The sequence below is a fragment of the Lepeophtheirus salmonis genome, chromosome Z, assembly GCF_016086655.4.
Source record: "Lepeophtheirus salmonis chromosome Z, UVic_Lsal_1.4, whole genome shotgun sequence".
Taxonomy (NCBI): domain Eukaryota; kingdom Metazoa; phylum Arthropoda; class Copepoda; order Siphonostomatoida; family Caligidae; genus Lepeophtheirus; species Lepeophtheirus salmonis.
Window position 1 is genome coordinate 817,792 of NC_092584.1, and position 25,121 is coordinate 842,912.

Consider the following 25,121-nt stretch of genomic DNA (forward strand, 5'->3'; position numbering starts at 1 on the left):
CACTGCTAAACGACTTTATATTTATTATAATCATTTATACATTCAACATTGTTATGTCTAACGGAAATGGATTATGGTGGAAATTTGATTGATGGTTAAACAAAGGTAATTTCCGTTGTATTTATTATTGCCACTGACTTAGGCGCAATAATAAAACACACAAATGACATAGATAATATGTAAACCAGCAATATTAAATTTTGTAAATATATTTGAACTGCACAATATATTTATAGAGCAGAGGGAAATGCAAAAATATATATAATATTATAATAATAGATTGTAAGGAATTTAACAAAAGTTCCTACAAGCGAAAGCTTCAATATTTCTGTGTTATTTTCAAATAATATAAAAAAAATTTTCGTAACATAAAAGGCGGTAAATTTAAAAAAAGAAAAGAATGGTGGAGTCAACGGTTAAATAATAATAAGAAATGTCTAAATAAAGGGAATTCTTTGGTGATAAAATAACAAATAAATAAGACCCCAAAATATATAGAGTAACATAGGTGGAAAAAGAGTCAGCAGAAGGGAACTAGAGGGGATGCAGATTTTAGAGCAAGGCAGGCATTAAATTATTATCAAAGATATATATTTACAAGGAAGCACCACTATTTCAGCAACAAATGAAAAGCGCTTAATTAAGAAAGAAGGAAAAATTGGGATCTGATATAGTTTTTTCTTGACTAAAAATTGAAATTTTAACATCATTTACTCCCATAACATTCTTTATAAAGTAATTCCTCATTTCTATGGACAATTATAGTGCGTGCTAGGTCAAATTGAGAATGGTTAGTACACAAAACCTGCATCGCCTCTTTACTCACTCGAACAAACAAAGTAATTTGTAACTAAATTAAAAAAATGAGATCAACATAGTAAAGTAAATCAACTGTAAGTTAGCTGAAGTAGGATCGAGCCACTTCTTCAAGTGCGCGATTTCTTGAGCATAGTCCTTCAAGTGGAACTCGACATTGAGGACAATGCACTAAGGCTGGATTCTCTTTACACTCTTCACATAGGATATGCCCTTCAGGGCATTGGAAGATCCGTAGCGGAGGTTTTAAAAGACACAAGCAAACAGGACATCCAAACCAATCCTGTTGTTGTCCAGTTCGCTCTCTTATGCGATGAGCTCTTCTCTCAGCATTCTCTAAATCCGTTTGCAGAAGTTTGAGTTCTGTTTCGTACTCTTTAATATAGTTGATCTTTCCTTTGGATGTATTGATCACTTCAACCTTGAGGATTTCAATTTTATCCTTTACAATCTGAACGTCTCGCAGGGATTTGGATTTAAAGCCCTCTATTTTTTCGTTTAAACGGCATTTTTCAACTTTAAGAAGGCAGATTTCTTCTTCATGTGCCTTTAATAGGTCATTGATTAATTTATTTTTATTGATTAAAATATTTGGAGAAATAGAGGATTCGGTACGGTTGCTTCTCAGCTGGAGAATTAAGTCAAGGTCTCTCTCATTTCTATCCAAAAGGGAATCAACAGCGTGTATAATTTGATCTGTGTCATATATTTTACACTCATATTTTGATATAATGTCCGGTATTTCATTTTCTAATTGCACTGCTGCGGATTGCAAAACTTCCTTTTGTTTATCAAATTTGAGGACAAGGATCGGATGATCATTGATTTTCCTAGTGATTGACTTTTTAATTTGATTCACTTCCTGAAATGAAATGTTGTCAAGTTGTCGCATAAGCTCAGATACTTCTTCCTTCAAAGATTTCCACTGAATCCTCAGTGTTCCCTCAGACGGTGAAGGATTAGTAACTTCAGACGTGGAGGAAGAATTCTCTCGTTTAGACTCTGAATCAAGCTCTGTAAAGTATTCTACAGACTCAAGTTGTTTTCGTATACGATCCTTCCATTCAGTGATAGATTCGTTATCTCCGCCTGAACTACTTAGTGTTTCAAATGCAGGGGCACTTGGTGGAGTTGGAGGAGGACTGGGAAGAACTGGAGGTTCTTGACCCTGAAACTCAGCTTCAAGGATCATTGCAACTATTCGTTGGTGGTTCTCTTTACGAGCAATATACAATGCCGTGTGTCCTTCTTCGTTTAATTTGAGTGTTGAAGCTCTTTTGTTGAGAAGTATTGAAGTAATGTCTGTGTGTCCGTTAAGGGAGGCTAAGTGAAGAGCAGTCCATCCTCGATTATCCGCATTGATATCTATACCATACTCTAACAGAGTACTAATTGTATCAGGTTGGCCATAGCGTACAGCAAGATGTAAAGCGTTCCAACCTAAAAAAAAAGTAGTCTATTAACTTCTAGTCAATAACCTAAAGTCAACATTACCTTGATTCTGGGTTTCTCCGATGCGTATGTCATGCTCCAAGAGAAGCCGTGCTTTTTCAGAATGACCGTTCCTGGCAGCTAGATGTAAACAATTCCATCCCTTATTTTCACAATGGTGAATATCAGCACCAAGGTCGAGAAGCAGTTGGACTGTAGGAAGACTAGCGTAGCGTACTGCATATTGAAAAACACTCCACCCATGTTTATCCAGTGCTTTAAGATTGGCTCCTTTTCCAATCAAAAACCTATATTAAAAGACGTGTAGAATTAATGAAAAGAAGGATATTACAAATGAGTTATAATATTTGACTATATGCAATTATAATAGATATATACAGAGTAGACTCATATTACCCTAAAATGAATAATCGTATTAAACTTTTATGTATGTCACAATAGAGATTGAAATCCAGTAGAATCGTTGATTCTCCTAGTAGAAACTACAATCCTATTCTCTTCTAGGACAAATTACAATTGTACTGATGGATATAATAGCATTGAATGTTTGAATGAATACCCTCTATGGTATTGTATATTGCAATATTGTACAAAAATTATTCTTTCTTTTAATTAATCAATTCTTTTGTTAAATAGTTGAGTTAAATGATATATTCTAGAAATATTTTGCTAGCCCCAGCATGATCCTATGAATGATGATGATTGTTATAACTTGTAGGATTAAATCCAGAGTTGAGCTCGAAGCAGGGGAGAGTAAGTTATCCTAGAGAAGGGGGCCCGAGCAATTTGCTTGGAGGCATTGTTTACGTAGATTTGAATTGTGAAAAGAGGACGGGAAGAGATAAGGGGATGATGAAATTGAGGATTGTCGATGGATGAGAAGAAGTGCGGAGCGTGTATTTACTGGAAGACGAAGAATGACGGGATTCTTCATAATCAACGGTTCTACTGGATTTGAATCTCTACTTTGACATATACAGTAATACACCAATGCTTGTCTGTATCTGAACGCATGTATCATATTCATATTTGTATCTAAGAAATAAGAATGTAGTCATATTAATTTTAAATTTAGGAGTCGTTTTAAATGTAGCATCAAGTGTGTCTACAGGATTCAATGTGTTTAGTGCTTCTTGATGTATATCATATTAGACCTATTCAAACGTAGACTTTTTTTAATTTTAATATGTTTCCTATGGTTTAAGATGTGAGAAGCTGGAAAATCATTTTTTTTTAGGGATCTAAGTATGGCCTACCTCATTCGCTTTAAAGTTCTTCCAAAATCCCTTTTTTAATTATTTTGCGTAGTTTTTCGTCAAAAAGTATAGATAAAATCTGCCATAGAATGACAAAAAAGACATAAAAATCAAATATAACCATTTTTGAATAATACTTTTTATGTATTTTACTATCGAAGTATCAAGATTGCCCAGTACAATGAAGGTAAAGAGAATCATTTAGGTGCACGGACCGCAGTACTAAAATGGTAAAATCAATGTTATTTTCTCTTATATTTAGGCATTTTTTTGCAGAAAACATATTAATATTTATATGCCTTTAATATTATTTTACATATTTTTTATTAACCTAAAAGTTTTTTTTGATAAATTTTAAATGTGGTCTTTAGCAGAAATTACAAGCGTTCGTCTGTTAGGGAAGGTATGGCAGCCAACATCGGTCTCCATAGAATTGCTGTCCAGATATCCCATTAGAGAGACATACATTGCATCCAAATTTGGATGCCGTTTCTATTCTACAGTGCGAATCTCACTTTTTTTTTTTGGCCAAAACTCGATTATGGAATCGTAGGGATCAAGATTTGTCATTGTACGGGTTATGGACTTATTCAGGACCTCCCCAAAACAATCATACTTGGTACAGGCCTCATTGTCAATCTTCCTTTAGAGATAGAAATCGTATACGTTTACGTCTGGACTATTTGCCGTCCAAAAATCCGGGCTCCAAAAATGAGTACATTTTATGGCCAATCCATCGTGCAATTTTTTCCCTTGTGGCCCCACTGCACTGTCTTGTTGGAAGGTGTAATTTATTCCTTTGGCTGCACAATTCATCCAGAGAATGTAAATTAAAAGTGCAACACCTGAACCAGTACAATACCAAAGCTGGCCGGACAAAGTATTTCAGTTAAACATCAATTTTCATGCGTCATAGTTATAAGCAAACAAATTTCCAGACAAATTTCTACAAACTTTAATTAATCTACAATTCCAGCATTTCCTTGGAAATCCATTTTCTTTTTTGTTTATTTTTTTCACCAAAAAGAATGGAACGGCAATTTTCACAGATATCTTTTTTTTACCCCTAACTTTCTTGATTTTGAACAAATTTAGAGAACGTTCTTTTTTGTAAACTTGTTTTTTTTAGACGGCAATCACTTTTGGATTTATAATTCAACAGTCATCTACTCTCATTGAGTTTTGAATGGAATAAGACCCCATAAAGGAAACACACACACAAACTCTATTTTATAAATAAACCAATTTTACTCTATATAAACAATTAAACGAAGTGGTTGGAAAGAACCTTGTGAGAGTGGACAGGCCACTTTTGACACCAGCAATGAAGGAACCCCATCTTCTACCCACCCTATCGACTACACCTTTTGGGTACGTGTCGAAGGGAAGGCCAGTAGGGTCCTTCATCCGAAACACCAAGGCCCACAAAGCCACTTTCAGCCATCACTGGGACTCAATGATAGAGGAATATATCTGCAGTGGGTACCAGGTCTTCTTCCCTCGCCTAGAAGCCATCATCGCCGCTAAGGACGGCCACATTAATAATGTAGAGAGCTCAAAAACACATCTATTTATAGTATTAATTTTATTGAAATTGTATTGTTAGTTAATAAATTATATCTCGTTAAGGTTTAAATGCAAAGTGTTTAAATTTGAATGAACCACTCGGTAAAAGAATTTAGGATCTACCCTATACACCCAGACAAATTAATTATAATTCTCCAGAAAACGGTCACAAAAGAACACAACTTCGTTGTAAATATGTAATTATCTGAGTTATATATATATATATATATTTTTTTTTTTTTTTTACAATTGACTGTTATTAAAGACATTTGCAAATATAATAAGTAGTATATTATTATATTCTTGAGAAATACAACAACGCCTTATTTAAATAAATTATGAATGAATCTCCACTTTGTGTCTGTCAGACACATTCAATAAGACATACAGCATATTATTCAACAGACACACGTTATTCTTTGTGCAAGATCAAATGATTCATACTTACATATCCGAATGATACATTAATTTAAGCTTCCGCTCAGCTATAGACAAGATATTTGTCTTAGTTATGACATATAAACGAAGAAAACATTCACATGAAGGATAACACGAACTCCAAATTTCTAGAAAACACGTGTTTCATTTTCAAAAAGTAAGACTTGCAAAAATATTTTTTCCAGCACCTCTTAAGATACTTAAATTTTACTTTCTTGTGTATCACTTATTTGGCCGGGGTTGTTTTTTTCCCCAATACTTTGAGGATCCTTTTGTTGCATCCCAAAAGTAGGACTAAAATTGAAATTGATTTTAACCTGTGTGGATCTTTGATACTGTTTTGCCCAGTTTGTAGGATATCAATAAGTACGAGGGACAATTGTGAGTCTCCATGCTCAGCGACGAATGAAGAAACATGTGGAAATGTGGTGTGAAGACATTATTAGCTATTTAGTCTATCCATGGAATGTTTTTCCATCGTAAAATCCAAGACAAAATCGATGCCGGTGGAATTATTTTGTAGCTAACTCTTCTCTTTTCCCATCAAATAAACCTGTCTCAATCATTTTGGAACAGGCTAATGGAAGAAATGGTAATCTATTCTGATTTATAAAACTTGTTTTAATACTTTTTGTAAAAAGTAAGTAATGTTCTGCACCCTGTGTGCACATATATATATATGTATACAAGTTGCGATTTCAAATAAACATAAAGAAGAGACATGAAATAAAAATAAAAAAACAAGTTTGCACTTTATTTGCAATGCTTAAGTTACTAGCAAATTATGCATATCCATGCATTTTGTTCACGTTTACATACACTACTAAACAATGCATGGATTAGATTAACGGTGCTAGGGTCTCCTCACATACTCGTGATCTCCTTATTAGACGATTCTTTTTTTTTTTTTTTTGACAATTTATTATTGTAAAAATCATATGGTGGATTTTTGTAAGTTTTGTTTAGATACAGAACCTGTTTTTTTGGTTTTTTTTCAATGGATTGACGTGTAACTTCTTCAAAAATATTGCACCTCGTCACTTTGATTGTATCACACAACCTTTCCTCTGAAAAGAAACAGAAAAAAAAGACCCAAAATCAGGTAGTAGTAGTCTAAAAATTCTTTCCACCATTGTTTTGTGTGCCCTTATTTAGGACTGAGGATCAAGATCCAGTCCAGTCTCACTTGTCGGTCCTTAAAGAAGGTAAAATAGATCCTTCGTGACGTCAATGTAGGTGTTTTACCTTTTTTTTTTTTTTAATTATTCTGTTATATAATGCAATAAATTATATATATTTAATAGTGATGGAACGAAAAATTAGAGTCGGGATCGGTATTAAGAAAATCATGTTTAATTAGTGATTCCGATTCTTATTTTACACTATTTATTAATTTTCTAAGCAATGCAAAACAATACCTCAATTAAGGAATTTTTGCTATTTAATAGAAAACTTAATATTTCAATATTTTTCAAATAATTTAATTTAATTTTTCAATTTCTGTGAATAACTACGTAAATTAAGAAATTTTCCTCAAAAATATATTAAAAAACGTTTTCCCGTAGGGATTTCTGAAATTTTTTCCTCAAAAATGTAATTTTTCAATTTTTTTTTCATAAAATATAATAAAATGTTTCAATATTTTTTTATCAAAGAAATATATTTTCTGTGAATAACTACGTAATTTAGAAAAATTTCCTCAAAAATATAATATTTGAATTTTTTTTTCCAAAAATATTTTTTTGAGAACTGGGAATTTTTGAAATTTAAAAAAATGTAATTTAACAATTTTTTTGATCCATAAAAAAATCCAAAAATCCAGCCTTCCCTAATATATAATCATGTGAACGCCTCTTATAGAAAAATTGTATTTTTTTAACTATTATTTGAAACATTAAAGAATGGGAATCGCTAGTTTTTACTAAAATTTCATCAGAATTGACATCTGGATTTTTTTTTAAATCGTTCCATCACTAATATTTAAGTAACAATATAATATGTTTGTATTATATTCTAATATTATGAAGAAAAAAAATTTTTTTTTTGCAAGATATGTGCAATAACTCTAATTACATATATTTTCTTTGACTTAATAAACTATCCATATTTCTATGAAAAATTCAAAGCACCGACATTTAAGGACCGGTCCCAATCAGTCCTATAAACCGGTCCTAATAATGGACTAGACAGAATAAATAGGGACGTACACAAATAGGGTCAAATAGTTAAAAATAGGAACATCGAAAAAAATCGTCCCGTATTTAGAAAAAAGACCCACATACCAACCCTGCCAATGACGTGACCCTTATTTATTTTTCAGAGAATTGACAACCTAACCCGAAGCTACCTCACATGACGTTCCTGGCGTTCCTCTTAAAATGGCGTTGGTCTCATTTTCAAAAAGGAGGAAAGAACAATATCGCAAACATTTGCGTCGTGATAAATCTTGAGTATTTATTGTTTGCATAATCAAGGTTGTGCCCGGTTCAGGTTATGCCGTTCTTTCAGTCCCGGTTCTTTAATTTCAACGGCTTCGGTCTCGTTTTAGCTTTATCAACCTCTGTTCTTTTTTATACAGGCTCAACTTGGTAACAGGCACTTAAAACAAGGGGCGTTGCTAGAACATTCGGGCCCAGGAAATGATAATAGACAATAGCCGTGAAAACTCGTATAGAGGGAGCCTCAGTTTAAAATATATTAGTGTAGGGGGGAGCTTGGGATAGGGAAGTTTGGCCAATCCTGGCTTAATAAATATTATAGTTATCATAGTATAGGGCCCGACAAGCTTAGTAGCGTACCTGAATAATAAAATCCTTCTTGTATTTACACTGTCTGGTGCCTAAAACTACTGTTCTATGGCTTCAGTAATCGGAACCGCTAGAACTACAAGACCGCTAAGGGCCCAACCTTGTGCCGTATTTAGTATTGCATGAAAAGTATGTCAAAGGTAATTACATTTATCTTTTGATTTTATCAATAATAAAATGGATTCATATATAACTGAGTTGTTCCATTTGTCATTTGAAAACATGACCTCACACGGTACATATATGCCTTGTGGGGCTTTAAATAGGCTGTAACCAAGGTTATTATAAATACAAGATTCTGCCATGGGGCTTGCCAAAATTTTCAATTTGCTGTACCGTACAGACTCCTGGGCAAGTCTGACAAATGTGGCGTCATAGACTATAACAGGGTTTCTCTAACAATACCAGTAAAGGGAGGTCATATATAGCTACTCTGGGTAACAGTCATACTCGTGTATATCACTATTAAAAATCCTGGATGAAGTCGAACATTTGTAGGAAAAACGTTTGTATATATATAACCCGTTATTTCTATTAACCTTGGCTGTAAAGTCCCTATTGTCAGAGCTCCGGTACGTCTATGTATAGTTCTAATTCAATCAATGCACATTCAGAACACTAACTGAGGGTGAGGGGGGGGAGTATAGAAAAGTTGAGAGTCGACGACAAAATACATGGTGAATTTTTGTGTTCGTAGGTAATTCTGTGTTCAAATGCAAAATTGGTTGACATAAACAATGTTCACGTAGCAAGAAAACCCTCTATAAAGTGTCCAGATTTTGTTATCATGAAGAAAATCTTTTCACAATACTAATCTGGTGTAGATATATGTGTGTGTAGCTATAACATAAAAGCAAGCTGGGATAATATGTTTCGCTATTGCGACAATATGATAAACGTATCCGTGGATATGTATGACGACATCAAAATTCTATTTAAAGTTCAAACTGACTAAATTTATATATAATATGTTATGTAAAAAATTACACAAATATCATTCATATTAATAACTTGTTCGAAAGTTTTTCAGTAGTTTAATATTGTATTTGACTCTTTCAAAGTTCCTCTTTGGTTTTTCATTCAAGTAAAAAACTTTAATGTTGTGTTTTTCTCTGTTTCATCTAAAAAATGGCTTACCTTCTTGTATATTATCAGCACACATATATATTTTAAGAAGCGTATCCCCTTATCCCCCTTCTTGTATCAGTTCTAACTTTAAATAACCTCTTTGTTAGATTACTTTGGATATGCAAAATACTTTATGGAGGAAAAAAATAATTGTTGGTAATTGAGTCAATATGTTGTATCTCACATTTGTTACTCAATATGGTTTACAACCATTTAAAATAACCGTAGATCCACTTTTTATCCACTCCCACATTTTATGATTGATATATCAACAAATTATTAAAAAACCTACAGGGTAGGTCAGCTAAACGTGGACTGTTTATGAATGTTTATTTTCTCATTATCATGAAAGGGTTTAGTGATAACTTTTTGATATACTATTTCCGCAATCCTTTTTAGAGATTTTTATGCAAGTATTGGGCCGTAGTAGCCAATGTATTATTATTACATAAATCCTTTTCATGAAGTAATGTAAATGTTTAATCGATATCCTTGCATTGTAAATATAATCTGTCAAAAAAATATATACAAATAACACACGGACTGTTATTTTGATATCATGTTTCACCCTTCCTTTCAATGTTAATTTGTAACAGAGTTACGTAATCTCAAGGCAATGACGATGTAAAGTCGATTGATGATTATTTATTTATAATAATAGTATGCTATTTGTAAAGTAAAATCATCATTCATTGATTTTCAATGAAAAAATTTCTAGTTCCTCTTTTTTTTCTCAAACATATTTGCGATCAATTATTATAATTAAATTATTTATCCGTAATTTTATTCGAAAGTTTGAAAGATTTTTGTATTTTTTTTGTGCATTGACTTTTGAACTCTTTTGAGGATGTATCCCCAAGATCCTTGTAAGAGCATCTTTTTTTAGTGTTGTGTCGATCCAGTTTAGTTAGAGATAGAACAAAGCCCGGATAAGAAAATTTTTTGTTATCTAAAGAATCCAAGATACAAACTGGCTTCAAGTACTCAAATTTTACGGATCTTAAAACAGATCTAAGGAATTTTTCGGATCTTAAAAGGCTTATAGTATCTGGAGCGTCCATAGGAGGTGGGCTAAAGGGGCTGTATCCCCCTCCCCCCAAATTAAGGAATTTAATTTTTTGAGAATAACTATCATTTTTGAATTTATTTTCCACAAAAAATTAATATTTATCATCTATTTTTTTGATTTTTTGATGATACGGTTCTTCTTCGTGATGCAATCAATGGTTTTGCCTAAAACATTGTTAGTTTACCCGTTATAGATGGCATCAAGGCTGAATAACTTTGTCCCTACTGTCTCTGCCCAAGTGCTTCTTTATCTCTGCCAAGTAATACGGCCAAAGTGTTACTATTACCAACTAAAGTCTTTTAAAATTAATTTATATTACAATTTGATCATTTTTGCAAAAGTTTATGCTAATTAATAAATTAGTAAACAAATATATATCTTCCTGAACGTATTTGTCACCCTCTATAGAGGAGTACCAACAGATATCATGCCATTGAATAGACTCGTTGCTCTTGGCTTAGTAGCATAATAATAAAAAATATAACTTCATAACTTCCGTTTCAAAAATCAAACATGTGTTTGCATGGAGGCAACAATGCAAATTATGTCTGATTTGCTGCACCCAAGTGACTGTCGAGGAATTCATGAAGGTCATAGGGTGTTCCCGGAGTTTTTTAAATGATTAAAAGCATGGTGGCTTCAGGTCGATTCCTTGAGAGGTCCCCGGTAGATGTACACGCCGGAAAATCTAGATCATGAATAAGGAAAAATACATCATCCTTGGGCTGTCCTCCGAATATGAAGGACGTAAAGAGTTTAGAGTACATAATTTAACTTAAATTAACTCACCCAGCCTTTAATAACTTAATTATTAATTACGATATTAAAAAATAACTGTTAAAGTTAGTAGATTGAAAGATTTATCAAGACATTAAAATATAGATTATTCTTCCGGTCTCTCTGGTGGAAATTTTCTCCACTTCCAATTGAACGATCAAGAAAAAAATACAGATTCAAGTTACTACTAAAATGGAAGTAAAAAAAAAACTGAAATTTTAGATTTTTAAGCTTCGGTCTAATTTTAAACTATATATAAAATTATAAAATATCAGAGTTAATATAAAAACAAAAATTTTCAACGACACTGACAATATATTCTTTTTATCGATTTGATGGGAAATGACCCAGTTCAAAAGTTTACTAAAATAGATAGTGTCAACACATTGTTGAACTAAATCCTCGGAGAACTAAAGGTTACTTAAAGACATTTTTGTTAGTATTTCAACTTGGAATAACAAAATTATTTTAACTTTATCATGTTAAAATTAAGAGATTGCAGTTTAAAAAATTAACAAGTTAAGCTAAAAATTTATTTTGATAAATTAAAGATTAAATAGGAAGTTAAAGTTAAAATAACGCTGTTTCAATATTTGACTAGTTAAGTTAATAAGTTAATTAACTTAACTTATTAACTTTTCTAAATTAAGTTAAGTAGTATTAACTAACCCAACTCTGTAAATAATTACTAAGATAATTATGCAATAGCAGATTTGTGTCATGTTAGTGTTTTCAATTGGTGCAGTTTTAACCGGATGTATTCCGGAAAACCTAAAAGTTTTAAGAGCTTTATATTTTAGCCAAAGTAAATGTGGTTTCCTAAATACCCAAAACTGAGCCCCTTAGACAACTATGAGTGAGATGTCTTGGAGATAAACGTGCACCTAACACCCTTGCCTCTTTGCGGGCTTCCATTCTTGAGGCAGTGGCCACCATGGGCCAGAAGTTCCTCAACACATGTGCCAAGTGGAAGGCTTTGGTTAAAGGTGAAGGTGGTTCATTCGAATGATTGACTTCACTATAATTGGTTGAGAAAAAAGTAATTTCGTTTTTCCCGCCCTTGATTGATCACATCGGATCATAGGATCAGGTGCTGTAAAAGGTGTGATTGTAAACTACAAGCACTTTCATATTGGCCGATCCAGTCGTAAATTATTGTGCGTCGAGTATGGAGGTCTCAAACGAAGAAATTCACCCTATTTTACATTTTTTCAACATAAAAGGGGAAAGTACATCGAAAGCGATCAAGAAAATTTGCGATGTACGCAGGGACAATATTCCTTCGGTTCGTGTTGCACAACAGTGGTTCGAGCGATTTTTCCCCCGCTCAATTATACCTTTCTACTGTAAACAACTCTACCGTTTGAAGCTGGTGATCGAACAGAAACGACCAGCATTGGTGAATAGGAGATAACAAGATATCCTCAAGACAACGCCAAGACGCACACATCTTTGATAAACCCGTCTTAAGCTCCAGGAGCTCGGATGGGATGTTTTTATGTATCTACCGCACAGTCCAGACCTGGACACAATTGACTACCACCTGTTCCGGTCTATGGTGAACGCGTTTGGGGGTACGATTTTGGACTTAATATAGGTCTGTATAAATTAGTTGTCAGAGTTTTTGCATATAGCGACAAGGCTTCTAAAAGAAAGGAATCATCAAGTTGGAAGTTATCGAAGAGAACAGGGCATACTGTGCTTAATTCGTCTGATTATTACACTTATTATAAAGCATTCAAAAATACAAATGACCTTTTTCTAAAACCTATTATTTTAGGATATAAATAAGTTCATACATTATCCTTAAATTTCCCGGATTGAAAATCCCCAGCCTGTTTATATATATGTATAAGAAAATAAATAAAAATTTTTAAGGCACGAATATTTCCATGAACTGATGCAAATTAGTTAGAAAATGATTGGAGAAAGAGAGGCGTGTGTCCCATTTGTAATTTTTAACCTTCGTGGTAAACAGATAATTTATTATCTGAAGTGTTATTCTAGACACAGTTATGGTATTGTACATAATTATACTTGTATGTAACTTGAAAAGAAAATTTGTGGTCAGAAGATTTGTAAGAGCATGTAACAAAGAAACCACTGATTTCACTTTTAAATAATATTTTTGACTCATTTTACATATGTAGAGAGTACGACCTGTATTGAACAGCCAACAAGATTTTTTGAGAATGTATTTTCACCTAAATTAATCGTCGGATTAAAAAACAAAACAATGACAAATGAAAACTGACTAATAAAAAAAAGATTATTATTCAATATAAAAACCTTTGGGGTCAAAGAACTCCTCGAAACAACCTAAGAAAACACGGGAGCAAGTCTTGATGACAGTCTCCATTTACAGATTCTGGGATTCCTCCTGGATCATGGACATCAGATCGGATTTCGTGTTAGAGGAGGATCACTTGGTGTGGTGCTCGTCTGCGTCCCACGCAAAGAAGTCGGTAGTGTTGAGGTCCAGTGAGCATGGAGGGAAAACACTGTGTCCTCTTGTGATCAGTACGCTTTACTGTTGATTTATAATCACCGCCAGAATCTGTCCAGGCTTGCAGTTTTACATTTCAACATTGTCTCGTCCGGCGAGGATCACAATAAGGATACTCTGTCTTTTACACTGTAGGAGCAGGGGTGGACTCTCAGAAATGTCCACCTCTTAGCCATGAAAAAGAGACTAAAATCTTCTATCATGATATTTGTACCAGGTGCGGATAAAAAATCATTACACTTTCAATCTAGAACTTTATCAAGATGTACCTCAGCCACCAGTTTTAATAGGGGATGTCAATAAAATAAAAATAACTAATATGTCTTGTACCCCTTAATCATCGATATATCCCCCCCTACATTTTTCAAAAATCCATAGTAATTAACAAAAAATTTAGTTTGTGGAATTTTTTTTTAAAAATCCATAGCTATTCACAGATTTTTTTTTTTTGTTTAAATTTCTAAAATTAAATTTGAACAATAAAATTTTTGGGGAAAAATTTCTAAAATCCACTGCTATTTACAAAAAATTACATTTTTTGTGCTACTATTTAGAAATCCATCATTCGTTCTCAACAATATGAATTTATTCCAAACCTACTTATAATAATTTCCTCTAGAGATGATGTCAGCATGATGAGTCAGCACTTTTTTTGGTTCAAGATATGATTACATTTTTTGTAAATAAAATTCAAAAATTAAATTTTTCGAAAAAAATTTCAGGTTGATCATTTTTTCGTTAAAATCATTGAAATTTTTTTCATTGAATCATTTTTTATACATAAAATTATTGAAACATTTTTCATTGAATCATTTTTTTTCGATATTTTGTCCTCTATGAAATATAATTTTATTACCTATATTAAAGTCAAAAATGTATGATGTTGAACACGTTGAATTTAATATAAATATATAGATATATATATTTTTTTTTTTTTTAGGGGGAGGGGAGATGGGAACTGGTTTTTTAAATTTTTCAAAAATCCATAGCTATTCATATAATTTTTTTTGTTGTTTTGTTAAAATTTCTAAAGTTTCATTTAAAATATAAAATTTTTCGGCAAAACTTTCAAAAATCCAGAAAATTAAATTTTTTGAAAAAAAATTAATCTGAAACTTTTGGAAAAAATTTCAAAAATCCATATCTATTCATAGAAATTTAAGTTTTTCAATCAAAAAAATTTTAAATATTAATTTTTTTAAACAAATTTCTAAAATCCAAAGCTATTTACAGAAAATTAACAGAAAGTATTCAACAATAATTAATTTGTTTTATTAAAAAGCAAAAATTCCTTAATTTTTGGAGTTGGTACTAAAGCCTCTCTTGCTGTGGGCATCCCTGGTTCTAAATGTATATATAATTAGATTAGACTGTATCGAACATACTACAGTATGGTGTAGATAAAAAACTTAAGATTATATTAGTACGTTCTATTGCAAAGAAAATAAACCCAACTCTAATATGGAACCAGACAAATAGCAGGTCATACAATTAGTTGTAAAATAAGTAATTACAGCATTATCTTGATCATATGGTTATATCAGACAAAAATTGAAATCCCTATTAATGAAACTAAGAAGAACTATTTTCAACAAATCAATCCTACAAATGAATAGAGTATTTTGAATCATTTAAATGACAATTTTTCTACTTCAAAATGATAAAAAGGTATGATATGTAGTGTAGGCATCAATGAGCTATGGAAGTTTGATACATATATATCACACATTTGGTATCAAAAAACAAGATTCAAATATTAAAAATGAAGAAAGAAATCAAAATACCTGCGCGTAATACCCAGTACCAAAAGAGTAGGTTGTATATTAATTTAATTGTGACATATTTAGAGGGAAATTTAAGCAAAGTTGTACAAATATTGTTGAAACATATACTTCTATTCTACAATACTGTATCGTATAGAAATCCTATATCTTGATTCAACTCGATAAATTTAAAAAAACAACATGAAAAAATCATTCTTTCTTCGATATTTAACAGATTTTCAATTCAATACGCGTCCATGAATGATCTTTTTGTGAGGATGAAAGTTTATTTCTTTTAAGGTGAACAAAATGGGGAATAAAAAGCGTTACGGAATTCCGTACTCTTTTTTCATTTCAGTAGAGTCTAATGTGCTACTATTTAGAAATCCATCATTCGTTCTCAACAATATGAATGTATTCCAAACCTACTTATAATAATAATAATAATTTCCTCGAGAGATGATGTCAGCATGATGAGTCAGCACTTTTTTTGGTTCAAGATATGATTTCAGCTCTATATCTCAGTGTGTTCAAAAGTGACGGTGGATATTGCGTTTTAGACCTTTTGTATGAGATTGACCTTGGATTTTTTGCTCTATGAAGCATTTTTATTAAACCTACATAATTACATCAATTTGAGCTCCGTGCCTTAACATGTTCCAAAATTACTGTCGAATATGTATTTTTAACGTTTTCTGCTACTTTTGACATCTCAAAATTTAATGGATTCTTACTGTGACCCTACCTAATCTTAGTACTTAGTTATTTTAAAATCAATTTGTTACTTTTGCAATAATCCTTTTTGCCAAATAAACGACGCAAAAAACATAATGGTACACTGTGCCCATGTATCTCTCTGTTATGGTCTCCCAGTGCTGGCTAACAGTTGCTTTGAGGGCCTTGGTGTTTGGATGAACTGCATGTGTAGTCGACATCAGGCATGCAAGGTGCGGGATCAAAACTGTCAAGAAAGAGTTCAAAAGAACTCAAGAGTATTATAGCGAAGTACTTTTTGGGTTTATTTCATTACTGGAGTCAAAAGTAGTCCCTTCACCCTCACAGGCCTCTTTCCACACACATTTTTTTGATAGATCTCTGCACTAACTGATGTTCAACAAACGAGATATCTTGGAAGGGGTTTCATGGAGGCGCCCAGGACTGTTTTATTAAACTCCTTCGGCTACAGTTTGGCTTTTTGACAGAGTATTTCTTCCTCTACAACGTTTTAGACTTGTTGACGGTGTAGAAAGTGGTTCTGGAGACGCTTAACTGCTTGGAGTGTGTAAATAAGAATTTGTCGATCCCGTTGAAGTGTTATTTTGTCGACTTGTACGTAAACTAGACTAGAGAGCTTAAGTTTGTTTTTGTTTGGTAACTAATTGTTTATGTTTTAATAAATGGAAATATGAATAAATTTTAATCTTTCAATCTTCATTAATTATTGAATTAGTAAGTATTCCGATTTCAATGGACCACCCAGTATTAAAAAGAAGCAAACTAAAATAAAATAAATATTCATTAATCTAAAAATCCAAAGCACACTCCTTAATCTTGCAGTAAGTGGATATACAAATTGGGCATCTTCTGAAGCAAGGCACAGGTAATATTTGTAATTATTAAATGAATTATTGTGAGGTCAAATAAAGATTGTTGATGGAATTTTATAATACCATGGCTTATTTGAAAGTTATTCCGTGGGAGTAAGACAAAAATGTGGGACCAAAAGAGATGATTACACAAGGCTCTTTCCCCCCACTTTTTTGGTAGCTCTCTCGACAGTCTAGTGTGAAATCCCAAGATCTCTTGCATGATCCCTCGCGGACTTGGCTGTTTTCTTTAACTCCCCCGGGTCCAGTTTGGCATTTTTAACAGAGCCCATCTTCAACGTTTCGGACTTACTGACGGTGTAGATAGTGGTCCTAGAGACGTCCAACTTCCTGGAGTGGCCGAATGGAAATTTATCAATCACGTTCAATTGTCATTTTCTCAACATGTACGTAATCCAGAGAGCTCAGTTTTTTGTGTTGTTACGTAACTAATTGTATATGCTTCAATAGATTGAAATATGAATTAATTACAATCAATCAACCTTCATTAATTATTGAATGAGTAAGTGTTTAGATTTCAATGGACCGCCCGGTATGACGTGTGTGCAAACAAGTAAACTTTACCCTTTGATTTTTGTTTAAGATTGTTTTTTCTGCTAACCTACTACATACTATGCCCAATCAACCCATAAATAAATTCGCAATATCATTGAGTTGCTCTGGTAGACAATATGTAGGTATGTAGTGTAACATCGTTTAAAATAAACCGTTAAAAAGTTGTTGTCGTTTTTTGTTAAAGGAAGGTAAATTCCACCTCAACAAGATTCTTTGAGCGACATTTTTATGATAGCTCATTCAGGGAATATATATATATGAAAGAATGTATCTCCAATACATAAAATATATAACTTTTGAAGGAAGTTAACACCATATTTTGACAATAAAAAAATTAAATTACAACAAAGCCATTTTAGAAATAACTCAGCGTGACAAAACTAAAAACAGTGATTTTTTTAAAAAATCAACCATGCAATTAAAATATTATTATGCAAAAGTAAGCAAGTATTCATGGAAAACATGTCAAACATGCTTAATAAATTTTATTAAAGGCATACCTACAGGGTGTCCACGATAAATTGGAACTATCTTAAAATTCAATCTGCTTGATAAAAATGGAATTTGGAGTGTATTTGTTAATATGAAAAAGTTAGACATGATATTAAACAATAAACTTATTCAACATGTCCTCCCTCAGCAGCCACCATCTTCTCCATCCTGCCCCTAAAGGATTTGCATGCCCTGATCACTTCCACGGAATCGACAGCATTCCACTCCCTCCTAATGGAGCCCTTCAGCGATGCTCTTGTGGCTGACCTTGCACACCTCCCTCTCCAACTTCCCCTACCAGTAGTAATCACACGGATTTAGGTCGGGTGAGTTGGAGGGCCAGGTGTTGCGATCCCAGAAAGTGATGTCGTGGGAGTTGAAGAGGTTAGTGGTCCTCATGGCGATGTGTGCAGGCGCTGAGTCTTGTAGGAATATGAACTCCCTCTCAGTGGCTGTATCCTTCATCCAGGGGATGACGAACTCATCCATGACTTTGCAGTACCTTATCACATTAACCCTTTCCTTGGGATTGAAGAAGAAAGGAGGCATCACCTCACCGGTGCTGCAGATGACACCCAGGGTCATCACGGAGGCCAGGAACTTTGTGGTGAAGACAACAGGGACCTCTTCTCTCTCCTTGGCAAGCCACCTGTCATTCTGGACGTTGTAGCTTCTGTCAACAGTCCAGTTCTTCTCGTCGGAGAAGAAGATGATCTCTTCAGTTGAGGAGACGCTTACCGTTGGTGAGCCTGGTGGCCTTCATGGATGTCGTGAGGATGTGTTGTTTGGCCATTCGGTATGACCTGTACCCAAGGTCCTCATTCACAGCCTTGGAGACCAGCTGCTTGCTCACTCCACGGTTCTTGGCCAACCTGGACAAGGAAGTCCCCGGCGAAGCCTTGATGGACTTCCAGAGGCCTTCAAGGAAGCGGGGAGTGCGGATTCGGTCACTTCTCATGTTGTGGGCCTTGCGGCAGACCTTCCCCTCAACCTCCCAGGCATTGAAGACCCGGTACACCGTGGTCTTGGGGTAGTTAAAAAGCTTGTAGATAGCAGAGGGCTTGTGTCCCGCGCGAGCCAATTCGAGGATGGCGTGACTCCTTGCTTGTTCCATAATGACTATTGGTTGTTGTCAAAACAATTGTGGGGGAAGTTATAGTGTATTGTTCACGCAACCTTTTATATTAGTATGATTTATCCCCGAATATCCATATTATGGATCTGGATGAAGGTTAAAGTGGTTCCAATTTATCGTGGGCACCCTGTATACAAATTTATGTCTATAGGATAGGCCAAAATTGGCAACATGTAAAAAATACGATGTCAGTATATATATTTGTATATACAATGAGGGATCAACAATAAATTGTATGCCGGACATTTTGGAAATGATGACAATATTTATAAAAAATAGTAAATTTTGAAATAGTCATGACCATACAGTTAAATCCGGGGTGTGTTAATGGCCCGTTAATCTGTAGTTGGTAGTATAAAGAACGAATTTTATTTTACTAAACAGTTGTCATTATTATTTAATTCCTGAGTAGTGAACATCCTTTTCTAAATATATAAATTATATTCCAACCCTGATGGAACGTTCATGTGTCCTCATAAAAGATGGAGCGTAACCCTGAGGATTTGGTGCGGAGTTTGTATTATTTTAATAAAAGTGGAGCTATACATTAGTATTTCTACATGATTTGATAGCCAAAATGTTATCATAGAAATAATAAAATGGCCAATATACCGGTAGTTGCATAAATATGCGGACTAATTTTTAAACGCTTATATCTCGAGGTTCCGTGACCGAAAATAAAAAATTCCAGCACAAGTAACTCAGTAAATCTTTTGGCTTTGTTTTTCTTACTCGCATCAAACAAAGTCGTTTACGATGAATGACGAGGCCAAACATCATATGGTTGCCACTCTCCTCCGCGCCGGTAGGTTGTCAAGGAGATAATCAAGGACACTGGACTATCCAGGACAACTGCGTTCAAGGTCCAGAAGCATGTCAAGGAGGGAAAAGACCTGCCCATACCTCTGGAATGACTCAGGATTGGCTCGCTGCCAAAATGCCATTTTGGAACATAAACATTTGGCCACCTCGATCACCTGATTTGAGTCCCCTTGACTACAGTGTTTGGTGGCAAATTGAGAAGAAGGCCTGTGCTACCCGCTACTCGAATTTGTGGACTCATTGAAGGCTAGCGTCAATGAGCAATGGGCAGCCATGGAAGACCATTAAATTATCAATGTGTGCAAGGCCTTCCACGGGCGCTTGGAGGGTGTCATTGCAGCTGATGGTGGTTATATTCAGTAATTATATTAAATTTTTTATACCAGAATAAATTATCTATTATATAATTCTTAAAAAAATACGTCATAATAATTTTATTTCACATTTAATTATTTGCCACAAATAGTCCGCGTATTTATGCAACTAGCGGGTATATATTGAATAACCGGCCAGGGATCTACGAGAAATTAGATCCCTGTTCTTTTGGAAACGGGGCATAAGTAATGAATAACTTATTACTTTGTTCATTTATTAAGAAGAATAAATAATGAAACATCCATGACGTATCAAACAAGTTGAGTGAATCGACAGATGAAAACAAAATACATAGTGTATTTTCGTGTTAGCGATGTAACGCCGTGATGGGAAGAAGAATAAAGGAAAATATAATTAATTAAACAGTTAAGTTCGAATCGATAATACCTAAAAGTTTAAAGGGGCCGAATATGTCATCGGTAAAATTAGCTATAGTAAAAATGCTTGCGGTTAAATTACCTAGAACAAATTTTAAAGTCATTTCATTAGGGGTATTCTGTGTAGAAATTTCGTTATCCAAGTTAGAAATATTGTGACATCTTTTTGTCAAATGAAGTTCCAGAATGGGGCAAAGGCAATTTTGTGTAATTTTGGCCTCCCTCTCACCTGATCTTAATCCCTTTAACTTCGTAATGGAAGGGATGGTCGAAGGGGAGACCAATGTAGCCTTCAGGCTGAGCAAAAATCCCTCATGGCAGCCGTGTGAACAAAAATGTCGGAAGACGTTGACTATACTAGCCGCTCATCAGTGGCTCTCTCCAGTTATTAACGATAACCTTCTTTATTCTGAGTGAACTAGCAAACATGCAAACCGATGAGCCTGAAGCAAGTACTTGACTACGTCTTTGGAAATCTAATAAATCAAAATTTGCCAATTTATAGCAATAAACCAGCCTTAAAATAGCAAATTATATTATTTTTTGGAGTTGTATTTTGAGAAGTGATCCAAAATTTTAATAAAATTAAGAGTAAAAGAGTGGATAAGACGACCTTATTTGTCAGTCCACATAACTACAAGGAGACTGTTAAAGGGTAAAATACGGTCCAGTTTAATCCCGCATTGATATTGACAAGTCTATCCTAGTATATAAGGACTGATACAATACTATTCAAAATTAGTGATGGGACGATTAAAAAAAATCAATGTCGATTCTAATGCAAATTCCCCATTCCAATACGATTTTACATCCGATTCCGACATTATTTATAACATTACTTTAAGTATTTACAGAGTGGCAGGGGCGTCCATAGGGGGGGGGCTGCAACCCCCTCCAAATTTAAGGAATTTTTGCTTTTTACTAGAATTTTTTTCCCTCATTCGGTCAAATTATGCAACAGAGTAAAAAAATTTAATATTCGAATTTTTTGTTCCAAAAAATTTAATTATTTGTGAATAGCTGTGGATTTTTGAATTTTTTTTCCAAAAAATTTAATTTTAAAATTTTTTTCCCCAAAAAAATTAAACTTTTCCTTTTCTTTTTTTTTAAAGAAAATTAATTTTTTTATTAATAACTGGATTTTTCCAATTTTTTTAGAAAAAAATTATTTTTTGAATTTCTTTGAATAACTAAGGATTTTGAAAAAAAAAAAATTAATTTATGGATTTCTTTCCCAAGAAAATTTCAAAAACCGCCCCCCAAAAAAATAAATATATATACAATCCTGGGGACGCCCCTGAGTGGGGGGCAAAAACTTGACCTAGTATTTAATTACGATTTTAACATTGTTATCTTAAGCCACAAACAACAGCTTAAACAAAATAAAAAAGTTATGGATCTTTTGTGTTGTCAATGATCACATGTTCTCATTCCAAGAAGAACAGTAAATCCTTCATTTAAATTGATTTTTTGGTTGCAACGGGTACAATTTGCTTATACAAGTTACAACCTGTATAAGTATTGACTCATTGAATTTTATTTTTAATGAGAAGTGAATCAAATTTTGTACGTATAATTATCACATTAGGAATACTTCCACTAAGAAATATGAATGACAATTAGACTTACATCATGGAACATGACATGGATTATTCAAATTCACAATCTAGTAAAACCTTTAACACAAACTAAATCATTGTTGTTGAAATATGTCAATTACTTTTATAACTAAAATTTCCATCAATAGTCATTCCAGTTCATTCCGATTCAGTCTCGATCCAGTTCAGTCCTAAAACTTATGAACTCCGGTCCTTGATGGCGTCAATCAACTTTATTTATTCTTTATTGAATCAGTTCAAGTACTGACAATCTTAACATATGAAGGATAAATTCCGCCTTGGGAAGTTTCGTACTCATATATATATTATAGGATGAATGTATCTTCGCGCTTATTCTTTAGGGATTAAAATGGGTCTTCCTTCTCTTGAAGTCCTTTTTAATTCATATTTTCAACTCTCATTATAGTCAAGAGGATTGACAAACACAATCAACCATCAAAGCCTAAAGTTTGTGAGGCCAAATCAAAGTTAAAACTTCACGCTTCAAACTCAGGGATTTCTTTGAGATGACTTATTTTTTAATGACTGCGTATTTGGATGAAAACACTTTAGCGTTACTCCCGAGCACTTTCAACTTGTCCAAGATTACAAACAATAATATGCTCAAGTATTATATTTGATATATATTTCCTCACAAAATGATTGAGGGACTCATTAGGAGTAGTCCTTATTTTCAAGAATTCCTTTAAATTGTCTTCCTAGTTCTGAGTTTTGAAGTTAAAACTTGTTAAATTATATGTGAAAGACTTTATTTTGGCATAATTATGAGGGCTAAAATATATTAGAACCGAATAACAACCTTTTTAATAGCGTAGGCTTCTAATTGAATTAAATGTAGATATAATTGCCCTTTCAAGCTTTGTTAATAAATAACAACTATGCAGTTTCAATTAAAGTTACTTATGAATTTTGTTATTCATTAACAATGATCTAGTTTGAATGAAGGTTAATATTTATTTTAAGAATGTTGATAATTCGTCAATAAATAAGGAATATATATGAATGGTTCAAGAACGCTAAAAATATCGTCTTCATATCCCAATATACCTAATGCCAATATTAAAATGGGCAAAGTACTTTTTATCTATATAGTTTAAGTAGCCCAGTAAATTATGTCACCCATTAAACGTTACAAAGTAACGACAATTATCAGTCTACTGTGGATAGCATCGTGCTATTTATGGAACATGAATAATGTATTATTAAATAATTTCCGGAAATTAAAGGTTTTTTTTTAAATAACCAACGTTTTAACATAAAATGAACTATTATAAAATTTCTAATGCTATAGATCACTATACACAATGATAGATTCATACTTGATCATGGGAAGATGAGAGTTCTTGGCGGCATAGTGAAGCGGACTGCAGTTCCGTTCATCCTTCTGGTTCACATCCTCCAATTTCTTAAAGAACGAATTCCTCATTTTCTTTTTTAAACTCCCAAAATCCCCATTTCGTGCATCCTGGATCAAGGAGCAGGACTCCTTTATCAGGACAGGGGATTTAAAATTAGATTCGCTATCGTGAGGACCACGACGACCTTTCATTGCATAACGGCTTGGAGTTATTTTAATAAAACACAAATAATAATATACAACTACACAAACAAATAACGTGGCTCACTCACAACCCCACGGACAAGTGTCACTTCCGAAACTAAGCAAACTCTTCTCCTTCAACATAACATAATAAAAATACAAAAGTTAACGATTCTTTGAGAAATAAGGAGACTTGGAACATAACAAAAAAAAAAGCGCGCCTTCGGTTTTTACTATATAGTACATGAACTTATGAATTGTATATCATTCGAGTCTAGCTACACACGATATTTCTCCAGCTATGTACCTTTCAAAAGCATACCTTGGAGTTAGACTTCGTTTGTAATAATAGGCGTAGTATTGTTGTATTTATTACTAATATGAACAACGGAAAACCATGCTTAATAATTAAATACTTACTATACAACAAACATGGTAGAACCAGTATGCGTGACCTAGCTATTAGCTATAATAATCAATTGCATTATTCTTTTAAAATCCATTCATTTTATTTACTTACTCAACCTATTGAATATATAAAACAAGAGTAAATAGTTACTAAATATTAGTGTTGGATCGGTCTGAAAAGACTTCAGTCCTACGACCGGTCCTAATCGTTCTTTTATGGAAGCTACAACAGCTGTCATGACGTAGTTACTACGTCATTTGTGTAGCTAAAGTTTCATGACAATTAGAGTAGTTTTTTCTCAGCGTTGCCCAGGATATTAAGAAATTTAAATTAATTAAAAGAGAAAAAATAAATAATAAAATAATTATTTCCAACTATGGAATGATTATAGCTATATAATAATAGTTTAGAAGAGTTTACAGCTCTTTAAAAAGAGCTCATTCTAATTCAACCAATATATGCACATTCAATGTCCATTATGGTTATGTTATGGGAGTTCTTCATAATAATGAAGCCACTCATTTATGAAAAGAGTATAATGGTTATTGTGATTTAAAAATTAAAAGGGAAATGGGATCTAAACAACAGGGGGAAAGGGACACTGAATCCCCA

The 25,121-nt window shown here is 33.3% G+C and overlaps 1 protein-coding gene across 2 annotated transcripts; it reads right to left on the bottom strand.

The window, feature by feature from the left end:
* On the bottom strand, positions 1–24,346 carry LOC121130261 (uncharacterized). 2 transcript variants are annotated; one of them, XR_005868645.2, is made up of 4 exons: positions 23,880–24,346; positions 2,311–2,555; positions 827–2,256; positions 1–534 (listed from the first exon to the last, which is right to left on the bottom strand). XR_005868645.2 is itself a non-coding variant. In XM_040726020.2 (3 exons), the coding sequence occupies exons 1-3, from the start codon at positions 24,107–24,109 to the stop codon at positions 899–901; spliced, it is 1,833 nt and encodes a 610-aa protein (XP_040581954.1). In that variant the 5' UTR covers positions 24,110–24,305; the 3' UTR covers positions 1–898. The 2 variants fall into 2 exon arrangements, 1 of the variants encoding a protein (XP_040581954.1); XM_040726020.2 differs by having other exon boundaries at positions 1–2,256; positions 23,880–24,305.
* Between the last annotated feature and the right edge of the window lie 775 nt (positions 24,347–25,121).

Excerpts from the sequence above, each read along its gene's own strand:
- LOC121130261 (XM_040726020.2), bottom strand. The coding sequence starts at position 24,109 with ATGAAAGGTCGTCGTGGTCCTCACGATAGCGAATCTAATTTTAAATCC. Across the intron at positions 2,556-23,879 it reads TCTCATCTTCCCATGATCAA|GTTTTTGATTGGAAAAGGAG; the intron begins GTATGAATCTAT and ends CTTTTAATATAG. Across the intron at positions 2,257-2,310 it reads CGGAGAAACCCAGAATCAAG|GTTGGAACGCTTTACATCTT; the intron begins GTAATGTTGACT and ends CTTTTTTTTTAG.